This window comes from Lolium rigidum, chromosome 4, assembly GCF_022539505.1.
Source record: "Lolium rigidum isolate FL_2022 chromosome 4, APGP_CSIRO_Lrig_0.1, whole genome shotgun sequence".
NCBI lineage: Eukaryota > Viridiplantae > Streptophyta > Magnoliopsida > Poales > Poaceae > Lolium > Lolium rigidum.
In genome coordinates this window covers 49556794-49574564 of record NC_061511.1, presented here as the reverse complement: position 1 = coordinate 49574564, position 17771 = coordinate 49556794, and the positions used below count along the sequence as shown (strand labels likewise).

Genomic DNA, 17771 nt, shown 5'->3' with positions numbered 1-17771 from the left:
AGCATCCAAGCTACTGATTTTTCGTCCTACTTTTCTCTCCAGTCAGCATGCACCAATCAATCCTCCCTACTCCTTTGCGCCCTTAAATAGGTTGCTACATTCCTCCTCTCAAAGCATCTCCACTCCACACACTCCACCGATCAAAAACACACAGAGACCACCTAGCAGCACCATGGCGGCCACCACGATGTCCATCTCATCCTCATCAGCCTTTGCCGGCAAGGCGGTGAAGAACTTGCCATCGCCGGCTCTTTTCGGTGAGGCCCGTATCACCATGCGCAAGACCGCTGCCAAGGCCAAGCCTGCTTCCTCGGGAAGCCCGTGGTACGGCTCCGACCGTGTGTTGTACCTTGGCCCGCTCTCGGGGGAGCCCCCAAGCTACCTGACCGGCGAGTTTCCCGGTGACTACGGGTGGGACACCGCTGGGCTCTCGGCCGACCCTGAGACCTTTGCCAAGAACCGGGAGCTCGAGGTGATCCACTCTCGGTGGGCCATGCTTGGCGCACTCGGTTGCGTCTTCCCTGAGCTGCTCGCCCGCAACGGCGTCAAGTTCGGCGAGGCTGTGTGGTTTAAGGCCGGTTCCCAGATCTTCAGCGAAGGAGGCCTTGACTACCTCGGAAACCCGAGCCTCGTCCACGCCCAGAGCATCCTCGCCATATGGGCCGTCCAGGTTGTGCTTATGGGAGCTGTTGAGGGCTACCGCATTGCTGGTGGCCCGTTGGGAGAGATCGTCGACCCGCTGTACCCCGGCGGTAGCTTCGACCCGCTTGGCCTAGCCGACGACCCCGAGGCATTTGCGGAGCTTAAGGTAAAGGAGCTCAAGAACGGCCGTCTTGCAATGTTCTCCATGTTCGGATTCTTCGTTCAAGCCATTGTCACCGGTAAGGGCCCGCTCGAAAACCTCGCCGATCACCTCGCCGACCCTGTCAACAACAATGCTTGGGCATTTGCCACCAACTTTGTACCCGGAAAGTGATCTGCCGGCGTCAGCTGGAAGATGGTTGTGCCTAGGCGACTGCAGTGAGCTGCACCTGGGCGCAGTTTGAACTGTACCACCACATTGTAAATTATGACGATCCTATGAAAAAGGGTTGGTAATTTGGTATTAACAAACAAATAGTACTGGTGATGGAGCAACTCGTCCAGATAACTAACTCAATGCAACATGATATGAACTCTTGTATTCCTGACAGCAGCTAAATGTTCGTGTATCCACGTGATTTATTCATTATTTCAATTTGTATCCTTTCAATTTATACGCCTTTTTCGTGATGCTCTTTCTCCATGCAAGCTACCAATCACTGCAGTGCAATTCACGGGTCCCTAGCCGTCCGATTGAATCGTTGCCGACCATCGGATTAGATAGTACTAGACTCATTCCCACTTTTGCTGTCAGGTAGCGAAAAAAAATCCTGCTTTTACTTCAGTGTAGCAAAAAACGAAACGTCCACGAAAGAATAGAAAAAGACTAATCTCACCGGAAACCTCGCCAGAGACCACATAGCAAAATAGTTATGCTATTGTAGCGAAATAAAAATATCGTCGGAGACAACGACGAGACCTCACCGAAGACCTCGTTGGAAACCCCGTAGTAAACATATTGTGCAATTGTAGCAAAAATGCATAAAAGTTGTAGCAAAAAGTTATTCATGTGTTACAAATCACATAATAGAGACCTCGCCGGAGGCAAGAACCCGCCTCCAGCAGCGCCACCCAAGGTTTTGCGAGCTTGTGGCCATTCTTCTGTCCATCGCCAGCACAAGGGTGATGCTCAATGGCAAGACAGGCCCCCCATCTGGCACCTGAGGGGTCTCAGACAGGGGACCCCTTGTTGCCATCGTTGTTCGTGTTGGTCATGAACACGCTTAGTAGGGTGCTGGTGAAATCCATGGAGCTGGGAATGCTACGACGGCTAGCCCGCCAGGAGCTGACGACCTTTGTCGCGCTCTATGCGGATGATGTGGTGATCTTCTGCCACCCGGATGAGGCGGATCTGCACACGGTTCGTGCCATCCTAGAGGTCTTTGGCGAAGCCTCTGGATTGCGCACCAACTTTGCAAAATGCTTAGTATCCCCGATTGCCTGCTCGGAGGAAGTAGCCGTTGGTGCGGCGACTACTATGGAGTGCCAGTTGGCACCCTGCCCCGTCAAGTACTTGGGCATACCCCTTGATATTCCTTGACTATCGGCGGAAGCTTTCCAACCGGTGATCGATCGGATCGGGGATAAGCTGCCGACGTAGAAGGCATCCTTGATGCCTAAAGCTGGGCGACTTACCCTCATCCGCTCGGTTCTCGCTGCAATCCCTTTTCACGAACTTATGGTGCTTTCCGTAAACAAGAAATCCCTTAAGCATGTGCTTAATATTTTGCGTGGTTTCCTATGGGTGGGTAGGAAGGATGCCGAGGGTGAATACTGCCACGTAAACTGGGACAAGGTGAGCAGGCCGCTGTGATACGGTGGCTATGGTATACCAGACCTTGCATGCACAGCCATCCTTATGCCTTTCTTCTTGTTCGTATGCATGATCCTTTTCGTTGATCACAAGACCGCGACACATGAATCATGACATAGGGCTGTGTATACATGGTGATGGAATATTAATATCAGATGTTGAAACTTAACCTGACGATGTCAGTGACGATACATATACTGGGATGTTTGCCAAAGATCATATATTATTTCATGATGACAAGTTTTATTGGTCCCATATGGTGGAACAGTGATAAACTGTTTATTGTTCACTAATGTAAGCTAATTAAGCTACATCATCACAACCACCACTAGTTGTGATGGGAATGTTGCAGTACGATATACCACGAATGTTGCATATGTAGGGGTAGATTCTTAGCCCTCTCCATCACTACAGTAACCTCATGTTGTAGGTTAGGACCATATAATTCAATGTGTCTCAGAAACTCACCAACCTCGACTTGTACAACCTTACAGATGGCCTCACAGAGGGACTGTTGCGATATCTGCTCCAGTTGTTGGCAGCACAATCCCTGCATTTTTTTGGCAGCCCTTATGCCATCTCCAGTCTGATGTTCCTAGATGGCATTCTTGAGTGACGTAATCCTGGCAATCTTGCAAATTCTTTATCAGCCCCGCATGGTAATTCTCATAATCATCCCTGCCTTGGACATCATTGCATTGCACAAAGGTGGTGCTTGCTGCCAGAGAAAGGAAAGCAAGGAGGAAGAAGGTCTTCATGATGTAAATGTTGATATGTTGGTGAGATGCATATATGAGCACCAATCCCCTCTATTTATTAATGAGGTGATGCCATTAAAGCCCATGCGTGTTGTCTTAATAAAACAAAATTAGTTGAACACGGATCAAAAAAGTTACTTTGCAAACACACAAATTTTGCTAAGTTGGTGAGATAGACGATGTTTCGTGTACTGAATCTACTCCTTTATGAAGATACATAAAAATATTCTTTTGGTATTGAACTGCAGTAAGGAAATCTTGTGGTTCAAGCCATCCACAAATTTAGCGTAACGAACTTGTACGGTTGTGTAGTTTGTTGAAGATGGATCCATATGTTCCTAGATAGATTATACAAACTTTGCTAGATACCATGTCTTACAAGTAATCCATAAAGATACAGTCTAATATTTTTTTTGTCTTTTATTAGAATCATGATGCTCAGAAGTATGGTTTTTGTGTTGTTTTGTGAAACTAAATTTGTATTCTTATGCAAGTTGTTAGGATGGATGACAACAATGATGATGCCATAAAAGGTGGTCGTGCATTTGAGTCCAGTTCATATGTCTGTGGCTACTCTCAATTTTTTCGGCTATTTGTTAACCTAATGAAGTTAGCTGAAAGACAGAGTCCCAGTCATGCTATACTTCATAATCCCTTCATATAATTATGAACTATCTAATTATTATTTTGGATTTGAGACCTGAATGCGCTCTCCCACTTTATCCGCATCAACAGATGTGAAGAAAAATCCTGACGGACGCGTTAGGTACTCGATAAAATAAAGCTGAAATTCGATTATGGTAAGTCCTTAAGCGGCGCGTGTCGAATTACGCCAGTATCCCGGGTTCGAGTCCAGGGACTCGTTGAAGTAGGTTTATGCGGATTTTCCACAAAAGCAATTAACCGGTACCTGATCCGTCAGATGAACCAGCCTCATTTACCAACATCCCCATACAAAATAGACATTGAGCAAAAAAGTCGTTATGATAAACGCGTGCTTTGGTTTTTACGATGGAGATTTTACTCGACTATACGATTCAAGCAAAATCTCGGGGGCTACTGACATAGGTATGCCAAATAGGCATGCCGAATAAAGTATCCAGGTTGTATTAAGATGATGTGAAGCCCATGGACCCGAAGTTTTGGAGGCCCAGAAGCCCAGATTTCTCCGAATAAGAAAAGTAGAGTTATATTACGAATTTTGTATCAATATAGAAAATGCCCAATGCGTCTCGGGGTAGTTTGTAACTTGTACGACACGAAAAGCCTCGGCTCCACCTCCTATATAAAGGGGAGCCGAGGGAAAGACAAGGGATCGAATCTTTGGCCAACAACACTACCATAATCTTGAGCCGAGCACCTTTTCGGCTGAACCTTTGAGATCTACTTGCCCTCTACTTCTTACGAAATCCTAACTCTACAATATGTAGGCATTGAAAAGTTAATCCCTTGTCATCCACGGAGACGCAAACGTTCCGCATATTTCCGTCGCGTTTGCGTTTCCGTGGATGTCGCGGACGCGATGCGTCGCCCCGCTGGAGCAGGGTGCAGGCGCATTTCCGGTCCGCGCGGACGCAAATGGTCGCGCAACGTCCGTTTGCGTCGCCCCGTTGGAGATGCCCTAAGAGTCCCAAGTTTCCACCCCATCCCATAATGTGCGAAAAGCTCCTCCTTCAATAGCATGAGATACATATTAATATCGTTCCCATCGGTACTCAAACCCAATATGAGGTTCCTTGGATCGCCACCAAATTCTCCGAATTCAATGTGCAATGCCTTCCACGGGCTAGCATCTGCAGGATGTCCCAACCATGTTCATGTCCACTCTAGACGATCATCTTCATCATCTAGATTGTTCCTTTCTACATGCTACCACATGAGCTTTGCCTCCTTAGGGTCTGCAAAATACCGCTGCAGACGAGGAGTGAGCGGAAAGTACCATACACCTTTTTGAGGAGCTTTCCTTCCGGGCTTGTATCGAGGAGCCTTGCATACTTGACATATTGTTTTCTTCGCGTCCTCACCTTGATAAATCAGGCGATCATTGATGCGTGCATGGTATTTCACATACGGTAATCTAGAGGACACACAATTTTTTTATCCTCCTTGATGCTAGTAGGACACGTGTTGTTCTTAGGAAGAATTTTTTGGTGATGATACTTCAAATAAGCACTGAGGCCAATGTCGTTCCATTTGTATCTTGCCTTCATATGTAGTAAATTCAACGTGTAAGTCAAACAGGTCTCCGAGGGATCGCAACCAGGATACAATGGAGTTTCTGATTCTTTTTTCAGTTGCACCAACTTCGATTTCTCTCTAGAAGCAGCTCTAGTATTAGTCGTCTTCTTGTGAAGCAGGTCCTGAATATGAGGGTCATGCACGATTGAAGTCACCATTGGATGCGAGCGCTGATCTTCTCCATGTTCAAACTCTGCTTCATCTTCGTCATATCCTTCTCCATGTCTGGCATCTCCATGTTCATGCTCGTCATCCTGTTCATCTTCTTGGTTATCGTTTTCTTCCACTTCCATATTATCTGCCTCATCGATGGTAATGCCATCTATGAACCTATTACTAACTAGGTGCAACTTCACACTGCAAAAGGGGTTAAACAAGAACCTTTGCTGGCATTTTCGACACGAACATTTAATATTCGTGTGATTCTCTCTTTGCATCTCCACAACAGTGGTTGCCAAATATCTATCCACGATCCTTCCATCCATGATCGCATGCACGGTATAATTAATTAAGTAAGAATAATATAATTTATGCACGTCAAGTTCATAGTAAAATTTGGCATGACCTCTCCTAAAAATAGGACATACGAAATGCCCAGAATCAACGTTTCGGCAAAACATAGGAAACTCTACCTGCAAGAAAGGAGTCATGTGTGTAACACATAGAGAGTGCAATGTAATACATAGCCAAATTTCTGCATACATGTCTCTCCGGCCACCAAGCCAAATATTCACCGACACGCGACACGTCGCCCATGCATGTTCATGCATTGAGAGAGTGATGGCCAATGTAGGGACCACCACCAACTTATGAGAGATACAACTTAATGCATCATTTATGGAGGGAAGAGTGATAAAATACCTAGATCTGCTTGGATAGATTTGCTTCTTATAGCGAAGAGTGAGAGATTTGCTACATATATATTAATCTATTTATTTCACTAGATAGAATCAAGAGAAAATGAAGGACAACAGGTGGGAGAGCTCAAGAGGAGGTGGGAAGAGGAAGAAAAGCAATTGAAATCGAGAAGTAAGGAGGGTGTGGTAGGTGGCTGCCTTAAAAGTGGATCTTGGTATACCAGCAGCGTGCTAAACTAAGCACACTCCACAGTAAGTACTAGGCCGACAAGCCACGCTACTGGTATTTTTGGAGGCATCAGTTAGGTGGGCCCAAATATATTGGTAGTGTTCCATCCAACCCACATGCTACAGATATAAACTTATCTGTAGTGTGGCCTTAAATCCCCACGATGTAGATACTTTTGGCTGGACAAAACTCTGGGCCCCACTTACATGTAGTGTGTCGTTTAGGATCCCATGCTGCTGGTACTACTTAGCTGTAGCATGTCTTTTTCTTACATGCTACAACTAATACCAGTAGCGTGGGAAAAATTAGACACGCCAATAACATTGATGCACATATAGACATTTTTCTAGTAGTGCCTAGAGCTCTGATACCATGTTGTGAATGAGAACTAGTATTCACAGAGGGCCAAAGGACCAGGACATATACATGTGTGATAATCTACATGAAACTTCTCATACACTGGCGATATACAAGAAAAGGGGCTATACATCTTTAACACCAACTAGCACAACCATGTAGACACTACCTAGGACATTAACCCAATCTAATTACAACTTCGTTGACCGAAGGAAAATTATTTCTAATAAGCAGACTTTATTGAAATGAAATGATTGTGAAAAGGCCAGAAAGAGCCGCCGAGATAATGAAAGATGCAAACCATGCTTTTATGCGAATAGAACCCTCGCATTGAGAGAACATCAAACAATACAAATCACTGCAACAAAATGGAAATTACAACGATATTCTTGAGATGCCCTTCGTCTTCAACCTTCGGACAGTGTCGACTGCGCGTCGCCGTTGCTGCTCCTCCCTAAGTCGGCATGACATTGTTGGTTGTAGATGTGAAGTCGCCAAACGGATCAAGAAGATCACATCCGTCCCGGAGACAAAGAAGAAGGAATAACCGTTGATGAAGCTCCATGGAGATCTGGAGACTGTCAACACCCGGATTCTTAATTCCAGATGCCTATTATGCCATACATCGCAAGCCCAGGAAGATTGTTTTTGCGAGACATAATAGTCGATATCACAGAACATTATTCATTACAAACCATAATCGTCTTACAACAAGGGATCTCATGATCCAATCTTAAAACAACAGTTGATCTAAAGATCAGATACAAAACACATAGCGGAAGAAACGTACTAGCGGTCCATCTGTTCCACAGGAAACGCTTGATGTTGGGAGGTAGTCCTAGTTATCATAGACATCCCGCTATCCATCTTCCTGGTACTCGTGCTCCTCATCATAGTCTGGCCATTTGAATAGCCAGGGACAAAGCCATGAGTACTTTATAAAGTACTCACAAACTAGCACTAATAGAAGTACTAGTAGCTCTAATAAGGGTTCTAAGCTTCTAGGTTCATTTGCACAAAGCTAGTTTTATTTCATAAACACTTAATAGTCAAAGACTCTTTATTTGTCTAAAATTACTCAAGTGGGAACATCAGTGTCATTCCACAACTCTGTTGTGATCAAGTTAAATTCATCTTTCAAGTCACAAGTCTTTTTTTAGAAAAACATCTGACAACGGAACAGTATGGCCATCCAACCGTCCATGACCGCGGACGCGGCTATTCGAATAGTTTAACACTCTGCAGAGGTTGTACATTTGTGCCACAACTTTTGAGTGCATCCGTCAGGGATAGCCCTGAATAATCATACTCAGTTCACGGATCATCAACCATTAACCTTTTATTTACATACCCTAGTATAGGCACCTCCCCTATGAGCTTGACCTCCCAGCGATGGCGATCTGCCATCCTGGTAACTACACAGGGCTTGGGTAGAACATTCATCTCTATTTCACATCATTTCACTTTTCACGGAGGCAGCCTCGGCATAACCCCTATGATGCTTGTTCAGAGGGAACCCATACTAAAGTACATAAATTTCCAGTTAAACCCTACCCATTATCAGGTATTGTGGGGGTACGCTAAAGTTGGAATGGTATCGCATCCGAACTCAACCATCAGTTTTTGTCAAATTCACCTTGTCATTCAAAGATCATATTCACCTTCAAAACTTTCAGTAGAATGACTCATCATTCTAAGGTTTTCAAAGTCATTTGATTCACAAGTTCCCACCTAAAGTGGTCAGTTTTAGTTTTAGCACAAGCAACTAGTCATGAGGGGTGCTAACTACATTTTAGCTATCTAGGCTAAGTTTGATGCTTTTGTTGTACTCTATATTTAGACCAAAATTAACTATAAAAATAATCCTTGATAACCAAAGTAAAAGATTGCAAGATAAAAACTTGGGCTTGGACAAATCCTTAAACCAAAAAAAGTATTGCAAGGGTATCTTGCACTAGTATAGCTTAGTAGAGCTTGCTCATGGTAATATCTTGCATTGGTAATAGCTTGCCTTGGTTGGTACAATGATCAAAGTGTTCCTCCTCTCCTTCGTAGAAGACCACCTCCTCCCCATAGCCTTCGGTACTAGCGTCTATAAACGGATACGAGGTATACAATCACCAAATAAAACTTAAGTAAACTATTTAACCATAATGGCTCACACAATAGGATCTATTATCATCACAAGAATTAATACTAGGGTTTCCATTTATTTCCTTTGAAAAGTAATTTCCTCTCATTAGAAAATTACTAAGATTTAATATCCTCAAATAATAAAATATGGATCATGCTGACCAAAGTCACCACTTCATATTTATTCATTTGGGAAAATGATTTAAATGAGATACTACATCTCATACAATTTAAATTCTACTTTGGAAAATATTTAATATTCTCAAGTAATAAAATATGAGGTTCTGTAGACTAAGATCATTACCTCATATTATTTGACTTGAGAAAAGTGATTTAAATGAGATGCTACCTCTCATAATATTTAACTAATAAATTGGGGTAAGTTAAATGGACTAGAAATGGCCACATAGCCATCATTTTAAATCTAGCCCATGTCTACTATAACTAAAATCTTTTTTTTGCATATTCAGATAGAGCATCTGAAATGTGAATTTTGAGAGGTGGAATCACCTCAAAATATATTATGGTTGATTTGATATAAATGTTTGAAATCTGAAAACCTATTGTGTTGTTATTTTCATTGTATGTGTTCTACTAAGTTTATGGATTTGCAACTAAGTTATTTGATTAGATAAGGTCACAGGCTCTCCAGAGAAATTAGAATCATCAAATTTGGTCCAGTAGATAATTTTAAAATGAATTTTGAATTTCCAATCCTAACCGGATTCTAACTAAAAATGGAAAAGAATTATTTGAATTAAACGGGTCGAGCGGGAAACTAAATGGGCCGGCCCAGCAAAGCTCACGGTGCTCTACGGGCTGCCTGACAGTGGGTCCCACCCGTTAGCGGGTTTTTAAACGCCGAAGCGGTATGGCGAGGAGAGCCGTTGGATTAGAATCCAGATCGACGGCTGGGAGCTCGTCTCCAGCCTCGACGGCGAGCTAACCCTAGGTAGGGCAGAGAGGGTTGACGGCGGCTTACCGGAGGTCCAGCGAGGGTCGGCGAGGTGGGCAATTGGCGTGGAAGATAAAGGCGAGTCCAGCGAGGGTCGAGGGAGCGGCGGAGGTGGTCGGAATCGTCGCCTCGGTCTGGCTACTGCAGCGGCGAGCTCTGGTGAAATTCCGGCGAACTAGGCCGCTAAGGGGAAGGGCGAGTGTGCTTGTGCGATCGGTGAAGAGAGGGGAGTAAAATGGTGTGAAGAAATCGAGCGGGGGAGGTCTCCTTTTATAGGCCAGCGAGAGGGCTGAGGGGCACGGGCGGGTCGTCGGTGTCGACGGTGCTACAGCGGCGGAGGGACATGGGCGAGGAGCGAGGAGCGAGGACGGGGCGGCATGGCCTGGTGGTCCTCGTGGGCGTCATGGCGCAGCAGGAGGTGGCCGGGAGAGGTCAATGTCGCACGGCATCCTTGCAGTACCGTGGCGGGTGTCGTCACCGTCTACGGCGGCTACTGGGCGTCGGCTTCCACTTGGAGGTGTCTGGGAGCTTCCTAGTGGTGAGGCGATGCGTCGGGTAGAGGCTGATGGCAGGGCGCGGTCAGCAGCGACGGGGCGAGGCCGTGCTCTGGCGTGCGCCTGGGCGTGGCCGTGCACGCGCTGGCGTCCCAGGGTGACGTGGGCGCGTCCTGGCCCGGACGGTGCTGAGGCTCTCTTCGACCAAGGCGAGCACTGGCAGCTTCGGTATGCTGAGGCAAGACTATTTGACAAGGTGAGAGGGACTAGAGGAGTGTGGAGCAAGGGGGCATGGTTGAGGTGGCCATATGGGTGGCATGACCATCCCATGATCAAAATGAGCAAAGGCACAGGGTTTGCAGGGACAAGGCATGAGGTCAGAGGTGTAGAGGACATCGTGGAGAGGCAAAGGTGACATGGGTTAGGTTAGAATAGTGATGGAAATAATGTTTGTACTTGATTGATTTGGTGCACACAAGGTGTTTGTTGAAATGGCCGAAAGAAAATTTTAATTGAATTTTTCCAAAATCTTTCAGGGGTGTGACTCTAATATTATTTGACATTCCTTGGTGGCATTGGTTTGCAAAATGAGGTTGGTTTGATGAAATTCATATTTGGGGTAATCTTAAATCTGTTTCAGAATTGCCACTTTGCATGCTTATTATAAGGATTTGAAAATACTTCTGCAAGGTTGGTAAACTCCAAAGTGATCACCTTGATGTGTTCTTGGATGATGGGCAAAAAGATGGGGAGGTTTAGTTTAGAAAATGATTACCACAGAGGCTCAAAGTAGGCATCGTGATAACATTTCCAGATTTGACCATTATCACATGTGCCTTGATTTTTATTTTTATTTTTTTATTTGTTTTGCTTTTATTTGACCCAAATGTTATTGTTTTGGGTTCAGAGGTAATATGTTGAGTTGATTAATGTTTTCAAACCATCTCAACAAAGTAAACATGGCATATGCTAATATTTGCAAATTCTGGCCATTTGCTCATATATGCTTCTATTTTTATTATATTTTCTTTTGCTTTGTTTCTCTTGATCTAAAAAGTATTGTTTTGAGTTTAAAATGGTTTTCAAACAATCTAACAAAACAAACACGGCAATTGCAATCATTCACTCATTCACCTAATAGAAAAGATTTTGAAATATGCAAGTTTTTGTTGACTCTAAATTTTTGATAGATGGAAATTGATTTTTCTTTGTTTTGAAATTTTGGGGTGTTACAGAGACCCCCCCCCCAGCCCTAAGAAGTGCTCAAGAACCACACCACTCCCACAAGTTTCTTGACATTGTCATCGAGATGGGGCTGAATTCGGGGAGACTTTATTGGAGAAGACGACGCCACCACCACCTGAGCGCCTCCACACCAAACCTTGACCCTAAAACCAAAAAAACAGAGCCCCTCCCGCCGACGGGGATCGAGATCCACCCCGTCTCCATGACCCAAAGGACATAGAACTGAGGCAGGCTGGCAGCATCGGCGGGAGGCGAACGGAAAAAAGAATCGACTCCTTGATCGCCTCAAGAGAAGTACCGGTTCTGGAGACTGTTCCTTCTGCTAGAGGCAAACCATGCATGGCACAAGGTGACCACGAGTGATATGTTCCGGAGAACATGAGGAAGATGCTGAAGAGGAGAAAGCAAGAGCATGGGAAGACTAGAAGGACGACAATTATTCTTGTGCTGCAGGAAATAATAAGCTCACTCCCTGTGGCTAAATTGAGCTTATACTCTGTACTGAAATACCCCATGAAACTAATATTTATATAGACTGTTTTTGTGTTATAAATGTGACAAGCAAATAACAAAGAACGAAACAAGAACACACGCAGGGGACACAAGATTTAAACGTGGAAAACCCTCTCCAACAAAGAGAGGTAAAAACCACGGGCGTCAGCCGGTAAAACTTCACTCTATTGGGAGAGTGTTTGCAAACACTGTGGGTTATCTTATATTCTGATAAACCTTAGCCGACGGCTTACAAGAGGCATATATAGGCAGTGACATCGATCCGTACCAAGTCTAACGACGACGGGTCTCTCGCTTCGCTCGTCAGAAGTTAGCATCCCTTTAGAATTAATTTAGATCACAATACAACATTTTGCTCTCTCACGTTGCTTAGAGATCTCAAAGTACAACATACAAGTGTTTTGGAAAGGAGGTGCTCGTCACTAACTGAGTTACCGATGTGCAGACGGCATGCAGATTTTTTTGAGACAATGGCCACAAGAAGTAGGCCCAGCTAGTGAACGGAGGAGGGAGTGATTGTTTTTTCAAGAACATCCACTAAACTGGATGGAACTAAGATAGAGAAACATGACGGCACCACAACTCACCGTATACGCGCAACACAGCTTCTCGTATACGACTTCGCCAGAACTTCGACCACGACAGATTCGCCAGGACGCGATTTCCTTTATCCGTCGTGAGCTGACGCGACCAGGTAACACGCAAAGAACGCATCAACAAAATTGATCGCCAGAGGCAGAGGCACGTGTCGTGCCTCGTAAATTCTCTTTATTGCTTTTCGTTTTTCTGGTGGTTTACAACAGACTCGCTACCCCTGCTTATATAGCACATAAGGGTCTTACGATCTGCTCGACTACTACACGGGTACGTATTACCTAACTAGGAAATCTAAACTGACTCAACATAAACCTTCCTATTCTATCTTTCTACTAGTACTAGGACACGATTGATGTAACTAGTAGAAGCAGGACACGGACAAACTATGGCATGCAAGCCAACCACTTTGGAAACTATAAAAAACAAACCGACTAATACTTTGGATTAGCTAACAACTACATCCCTATACTTAACAAGCTAAATTTTAATCGACAATGCAACGTCATATGAAGATACATTCACCCTAGGCTGAAGCATGATAAAGCGTCGACCAAGGAATCAGCTGCGCAGCTGAGGTGATAAAAGTGCATACTCGTCAGAGCTAATGGTGCCCAGGAATCTTTCACCTTGCTGGCCCTCTATTTCGGTTGTATCAGGCAGCTCTATGCCGTCCTCCAGGAATTTCATTGCATCCTCCATGTAAGGACGTCGTTTCCCATCTGGGTGAGAGCACTTGAGGCCCAGGAGTATCACACGAGCCATCTGCGTCACGTCGAAGACACCATCTAAACTCCCGTCAGCGGCAGCCTTCACGACCTCAAGTTCTGTGGCGCTCCCCCTATAGATCTCCCAGACTTGCTCCCTGGACTTATCTGTGCATGCGATCTCTAGCAGAACGATTCCGAAGCTGTAGACATCGGACTTACGGCTAAACTGAACTTTCCCATGCTTCCTGCATTGTGGGTCCATGTACCCCTCTGTTCCTATAGCAATTGTCATCAATGTTGTATTGTTTTCACTGGTGGCCCTAGATAGCCCAAAGTCAGCGAGCTTGGCGTTGAAATGATAATCTAGTAGTATGTTGCTTGGCTTGATATCTCTGTGTAAGATGTGATCCTTGCATTGGTGGTGAAGATAACGAAGTCCAGACCCTATGCCCTTCACTATTTGATACCTGGGAAACATATAATTTAAGGAGTAAAGTGAAATTTCGAGGCACACACATATATATAATATTGCAAGGAAAAGAGGTATGGATAAATACTTCCTACTCCTAGGTGTAACTACACCCGCATCTAATATACTACCATAAGAAAATATATACTATACTTTATCAGTTTGAATATGTTCATACACTATATTTAAGATACTTCAAACCAAGTTATATTATATATATAATATAGCAAGGGATCTTTTGTTTTTACTCAGTGGAAATTCCATTTTTTGCTCCAAAATTCCACATCACTTTTATGTAGTACATACTTTACAATACCTCTTTTCCCACGGTAGAATATTCTCCATGCGGTGTAGGTGGTCATCCAGATTACCATTATGCACCAACTCATAGACAAGATAGAGTTTAACCCTTGGCTGCCTGCACCAACACAGAAAATCTGTCAAGCTGTATATGTTCCGGCTGCAGCACCACCCTTTCAGCTCGATTAGATTCATGTGCCTCGTTGCACTAATTGTCTTGAGTTCGGAGATGAAATCCCCGGCTTCGCATGTAGTCTTCTTTATTTTCTTAACCGCCACTTCTTGTTTTCCGTTCTCATCTGTGTAGCTTCCCTTATATACTGCACCAAAGGCACCCTCTCCAAGTACGTTCTGCTTGCAGAATCTTCCTGTCGCGCCAGCCAAATCACTGTACCTGAATCGCTTAAGGCCATTTGTTCCCGCTGAGAAGGAATCACGAATGCGCCTCCACCTCAACCAGGACAGAATAAACCAAACCAGGAAGGATACAACCAGGACTACCGCACACACAACAGCAACTCCAATAACCAGTTTCTGATTGTCTGCATACATATAATTGTTGGTCTCAGTTAGCATATGCTCCTTTATCGGGAATTTGTGTCGAATTGAGTAATGTATCATAAAACTTAGTGATTTGAAACATAGTGGACAAGGTAATCTTTATTTTAAAATTTTTGGAATATTTTACATTTTTTGTTTATACTGGCTAAGAAATTTGTGTATATGGTAAGCTTTATTTTAAAAAATAGGACGCTAATTATGTTCATAGTACTCTTAGGTTTTTTTTAGCATTGCACGTTTTGTTCCTAATTTATAATTTTTTATTGCTTGCATACGCATTGTCATCTTGCTAATATCCATATTAGTTCATGAAAGTTATGTTTACTGTTGTTATAATTCTTTTTGCAAGAATATAATTTTCCAACTTCTTATCGAGGGGAACAAAATGTTTCAAGCCAATAACAGAAACTAAAACGTGAGAAAACAATATATAGTATTCCCGTCACAAATAAAATACTGACTTGAATGAGAACAAGTGCTTTGAAGACAGTGAACAAATATTTTGAGCATCAAACTACTGAGTAGAAATACTCCTTCCGTTCGCTACTGCAAGTTCTTTTAGATATGGATCGAAGCTAGTAAACCTACTCACTCAAACACGTATAGATAATCGAAAAAATCTTTTAATAGTGAACAGAGAAAGTATTAAGATAAAAAGGAACAATATCACTATCGGGTCGTGCATTTGGAAGATGCAGATACCATTGAAAACTAAGATTTTTGTATGGTACCTTTGTTGTGTTGTTTTTCTTACTAAAGATAACCTTGTAAAACGCAACTCGCATGGTTATAAGAAATATATTTTCTGTCACAAAGAGGAGACAATAAAGCATCTTTTCTTTCGGTACCGGTTCGCTAGATCTATATGGTCAATCATTCAGATAGGCTCTACCTTCCACCCTCCGCAAAGCATTTCAAATGTTCTTGGCAACTGGTTAAATGGGGTAGAAGCTAGGTTTAAGATTCTTATCAGAATGAAAGCGATTGCCGTTATATGGTTGTTTTGGCTATGTAGAAATGACAAAGTTTTTAATAATAAAAAATCTTCTCCTATACAGGTCATCTATCAGTGTACGGCTTTGCTCCATTTATGATCGTCGCTTCAGCGCTTGGAGCACCGCGACCTCTTTACAAAGTTGTCTAGAGTCAAGGAGTTTATTACCCAATATGGGTGGCTGCATAGTCGGAGGATTGCAACTCCTTTGGCAAAGTGGATGTTTAGATACAACCGTTTCTTTTGTAATTTTTGGTGTGATTTGTACTCTTTGTGGACAGCTGTGCGCATCCTAACTACGCATAGGTCGGGTGTATTACTTAAACTTTCTGAGTAATAAAATGCCTTTTATCGGAAAAAACCGGCGGTGCATGCTGCTTGTACGGTGCCACCTCTAATCTCACAGTTAAATACGAGGAAATTCAACAAAACATAAAGGTGGTAGATAGGTAGTACCTTTGCGAGCATGTAGCGTTGAATTGAAGGACCAGGACAAAATCTGATGGAGCTCGACTTCTGCACCGGTGGCTGCAGAAAACCCCACCGCTACCTCTGACGGGAGCAAGTCCGTGACGGGATCGGTTAACTGTGCACTGACCTCATAGGGGCCACGAGAAGGATTGTCATCAAATTGCAGAGAGGCCACCAGCATGCGAGTGGTGCTGTCGAAAGTGATGAACGCCGTCATGGAGTCGTTCATGGAGCCGTTCAGGCTTGTTGTGTTGACGGAGGCCGTGACAGTGTTGATGTCGATGCCAATGTGACTGGAGCTAGTGGGGTCAAATAAGTTTTGGAATGTGTCGAACTCGACGGCGATTATCCGGTTGGTGCCCACGGCGTTCATACCGTCGCCATCATGGAGGGCGAGGGTTTCCCCACCAGATCCCGGCAACACGGACGGGTAACTGGAGAGGAAGAAAGCCATGCCGTCGCCGGCGCCACCGTTGGTATTGACGATCCTGATGGCGAAGTGGAACCGCGTGGAAAAGCTCGCCACCACGCCGGTGGTGTTGTCGTAGAACGGCACCGGGTGATTGTACGACATCCGTCCCTTGCAACCGCCGATGGAGTGCGCCAAGGAGTTACAGGTAAGGTCAACCAGCCCATCGTGGAGGCCAGCGTCGCCCTGGAACAGGAGGTCATCTGAGCTGTAGCTTGGTCCGTTGGAGAAGTCGAAGCTGAAGGAGAAGGGCGAGGCAGCGGCTCCTGCTACAGCATGGTAGGAGAGGAGCAAGCAGCAGCTGGCGTAAAGGTGGAAGAGGAGGAGCTTGGAACTTGTGGGCACGACCATCGACATATTTGCTGGAGCTCGGAGCTGGGAAGTGATAAGTATGAATGAGCTAACAACCAGCACCATATCTTGTGAGCTCAAACAACCGAGGAGCAATGTATATATAAACAATGAATGCTAGAGCTATACGGTTTGGGGCCTCTCAATCTGCGGCGTGCTCGGCTCAACGTAGTGCCGGCCGGCCCTGGTTTCGGTGCACTCTACTTAAGTTTCATTAAAATAAAAATTAATAGGTAAGGGTCCTCACCCAGAAAGTGTATTTTATGTGTACAATTACATAGAAGATCCCAAGGTATACAGAAAATGCAACATGGCCCTCGTTCTTTAGCAGAATCCCAAAAAGGAAAGTAAAATTGCAATCCAGTCCTTTAATCCGTTGTTCTGATGGGACCTCAAGGCACCACCACCCACCTCATCACCGTGGACGACGCAGATGAGGTAAGAGTGCGGAGCCAAGGTCGAAGACTTCCATGAGGTTGTTGGCCTAGGCCCGGTAGTATTCTCGCCGCTTTGATATCAAATGTTAGCATATCCCTAATATGTCGTCGAGTAACTTCCAACGACCCGACGAAGAGCTTCCGTCAAGATGATGTACGTACCAGCCAATCCCTGTTGACC

At 44.4% G+C, this 17771-nt stretch overlaps 2 protein-coding genes across 2 annotated transcripts; one reads left to right on the top strand and one right to left on the bottom strand.

Annotated features, from left to right (window-relative positions):
* The first annotated feature begins 103 nt into the window (after nucleotides 1-103).
* Nucleotides 104-1105, top strand: LOC124708142 (chlorophyll a-b binding protein of LHCII type 1-like). Its single transcript, XM_047239831.1, has one exon. The coding sequence runs from the start codon at nucleotides 173-175 to the stop codon at nucleotides 974-976; it is 804 nt and encodes a 267-aa protein (XP_047095787.1). The 5' UTR covers nucleotides 104-172; the 3' UTR covers nucleotides 977-1105.
* A 12284-nt stretch (nucleotides 1106-13389) lies between these two features.
* Nucleotides 13390-17219, bottom strand: LOC124647010 (probable L-type lectin-domain containing receptor kinase S.7). The gene is made up of 3 exons (XM_047187020.1): nucleotides 16319-17219; nucleotides 14324-14849; nucleotides 13390-14005 (listed from the first exon to the last, which is right to left on the bottom strand). The coding sequence occupies exons 1-3, from the start codon at nucleotides 17217-17219 to the stop codon at nucleotides 13390-13392; spliced, it is 2043 nt and encodes a 680-aa protein (XP_047042976.1).
* Nucleotides 17220-17771: the final 552 nt, after the last annotated feature.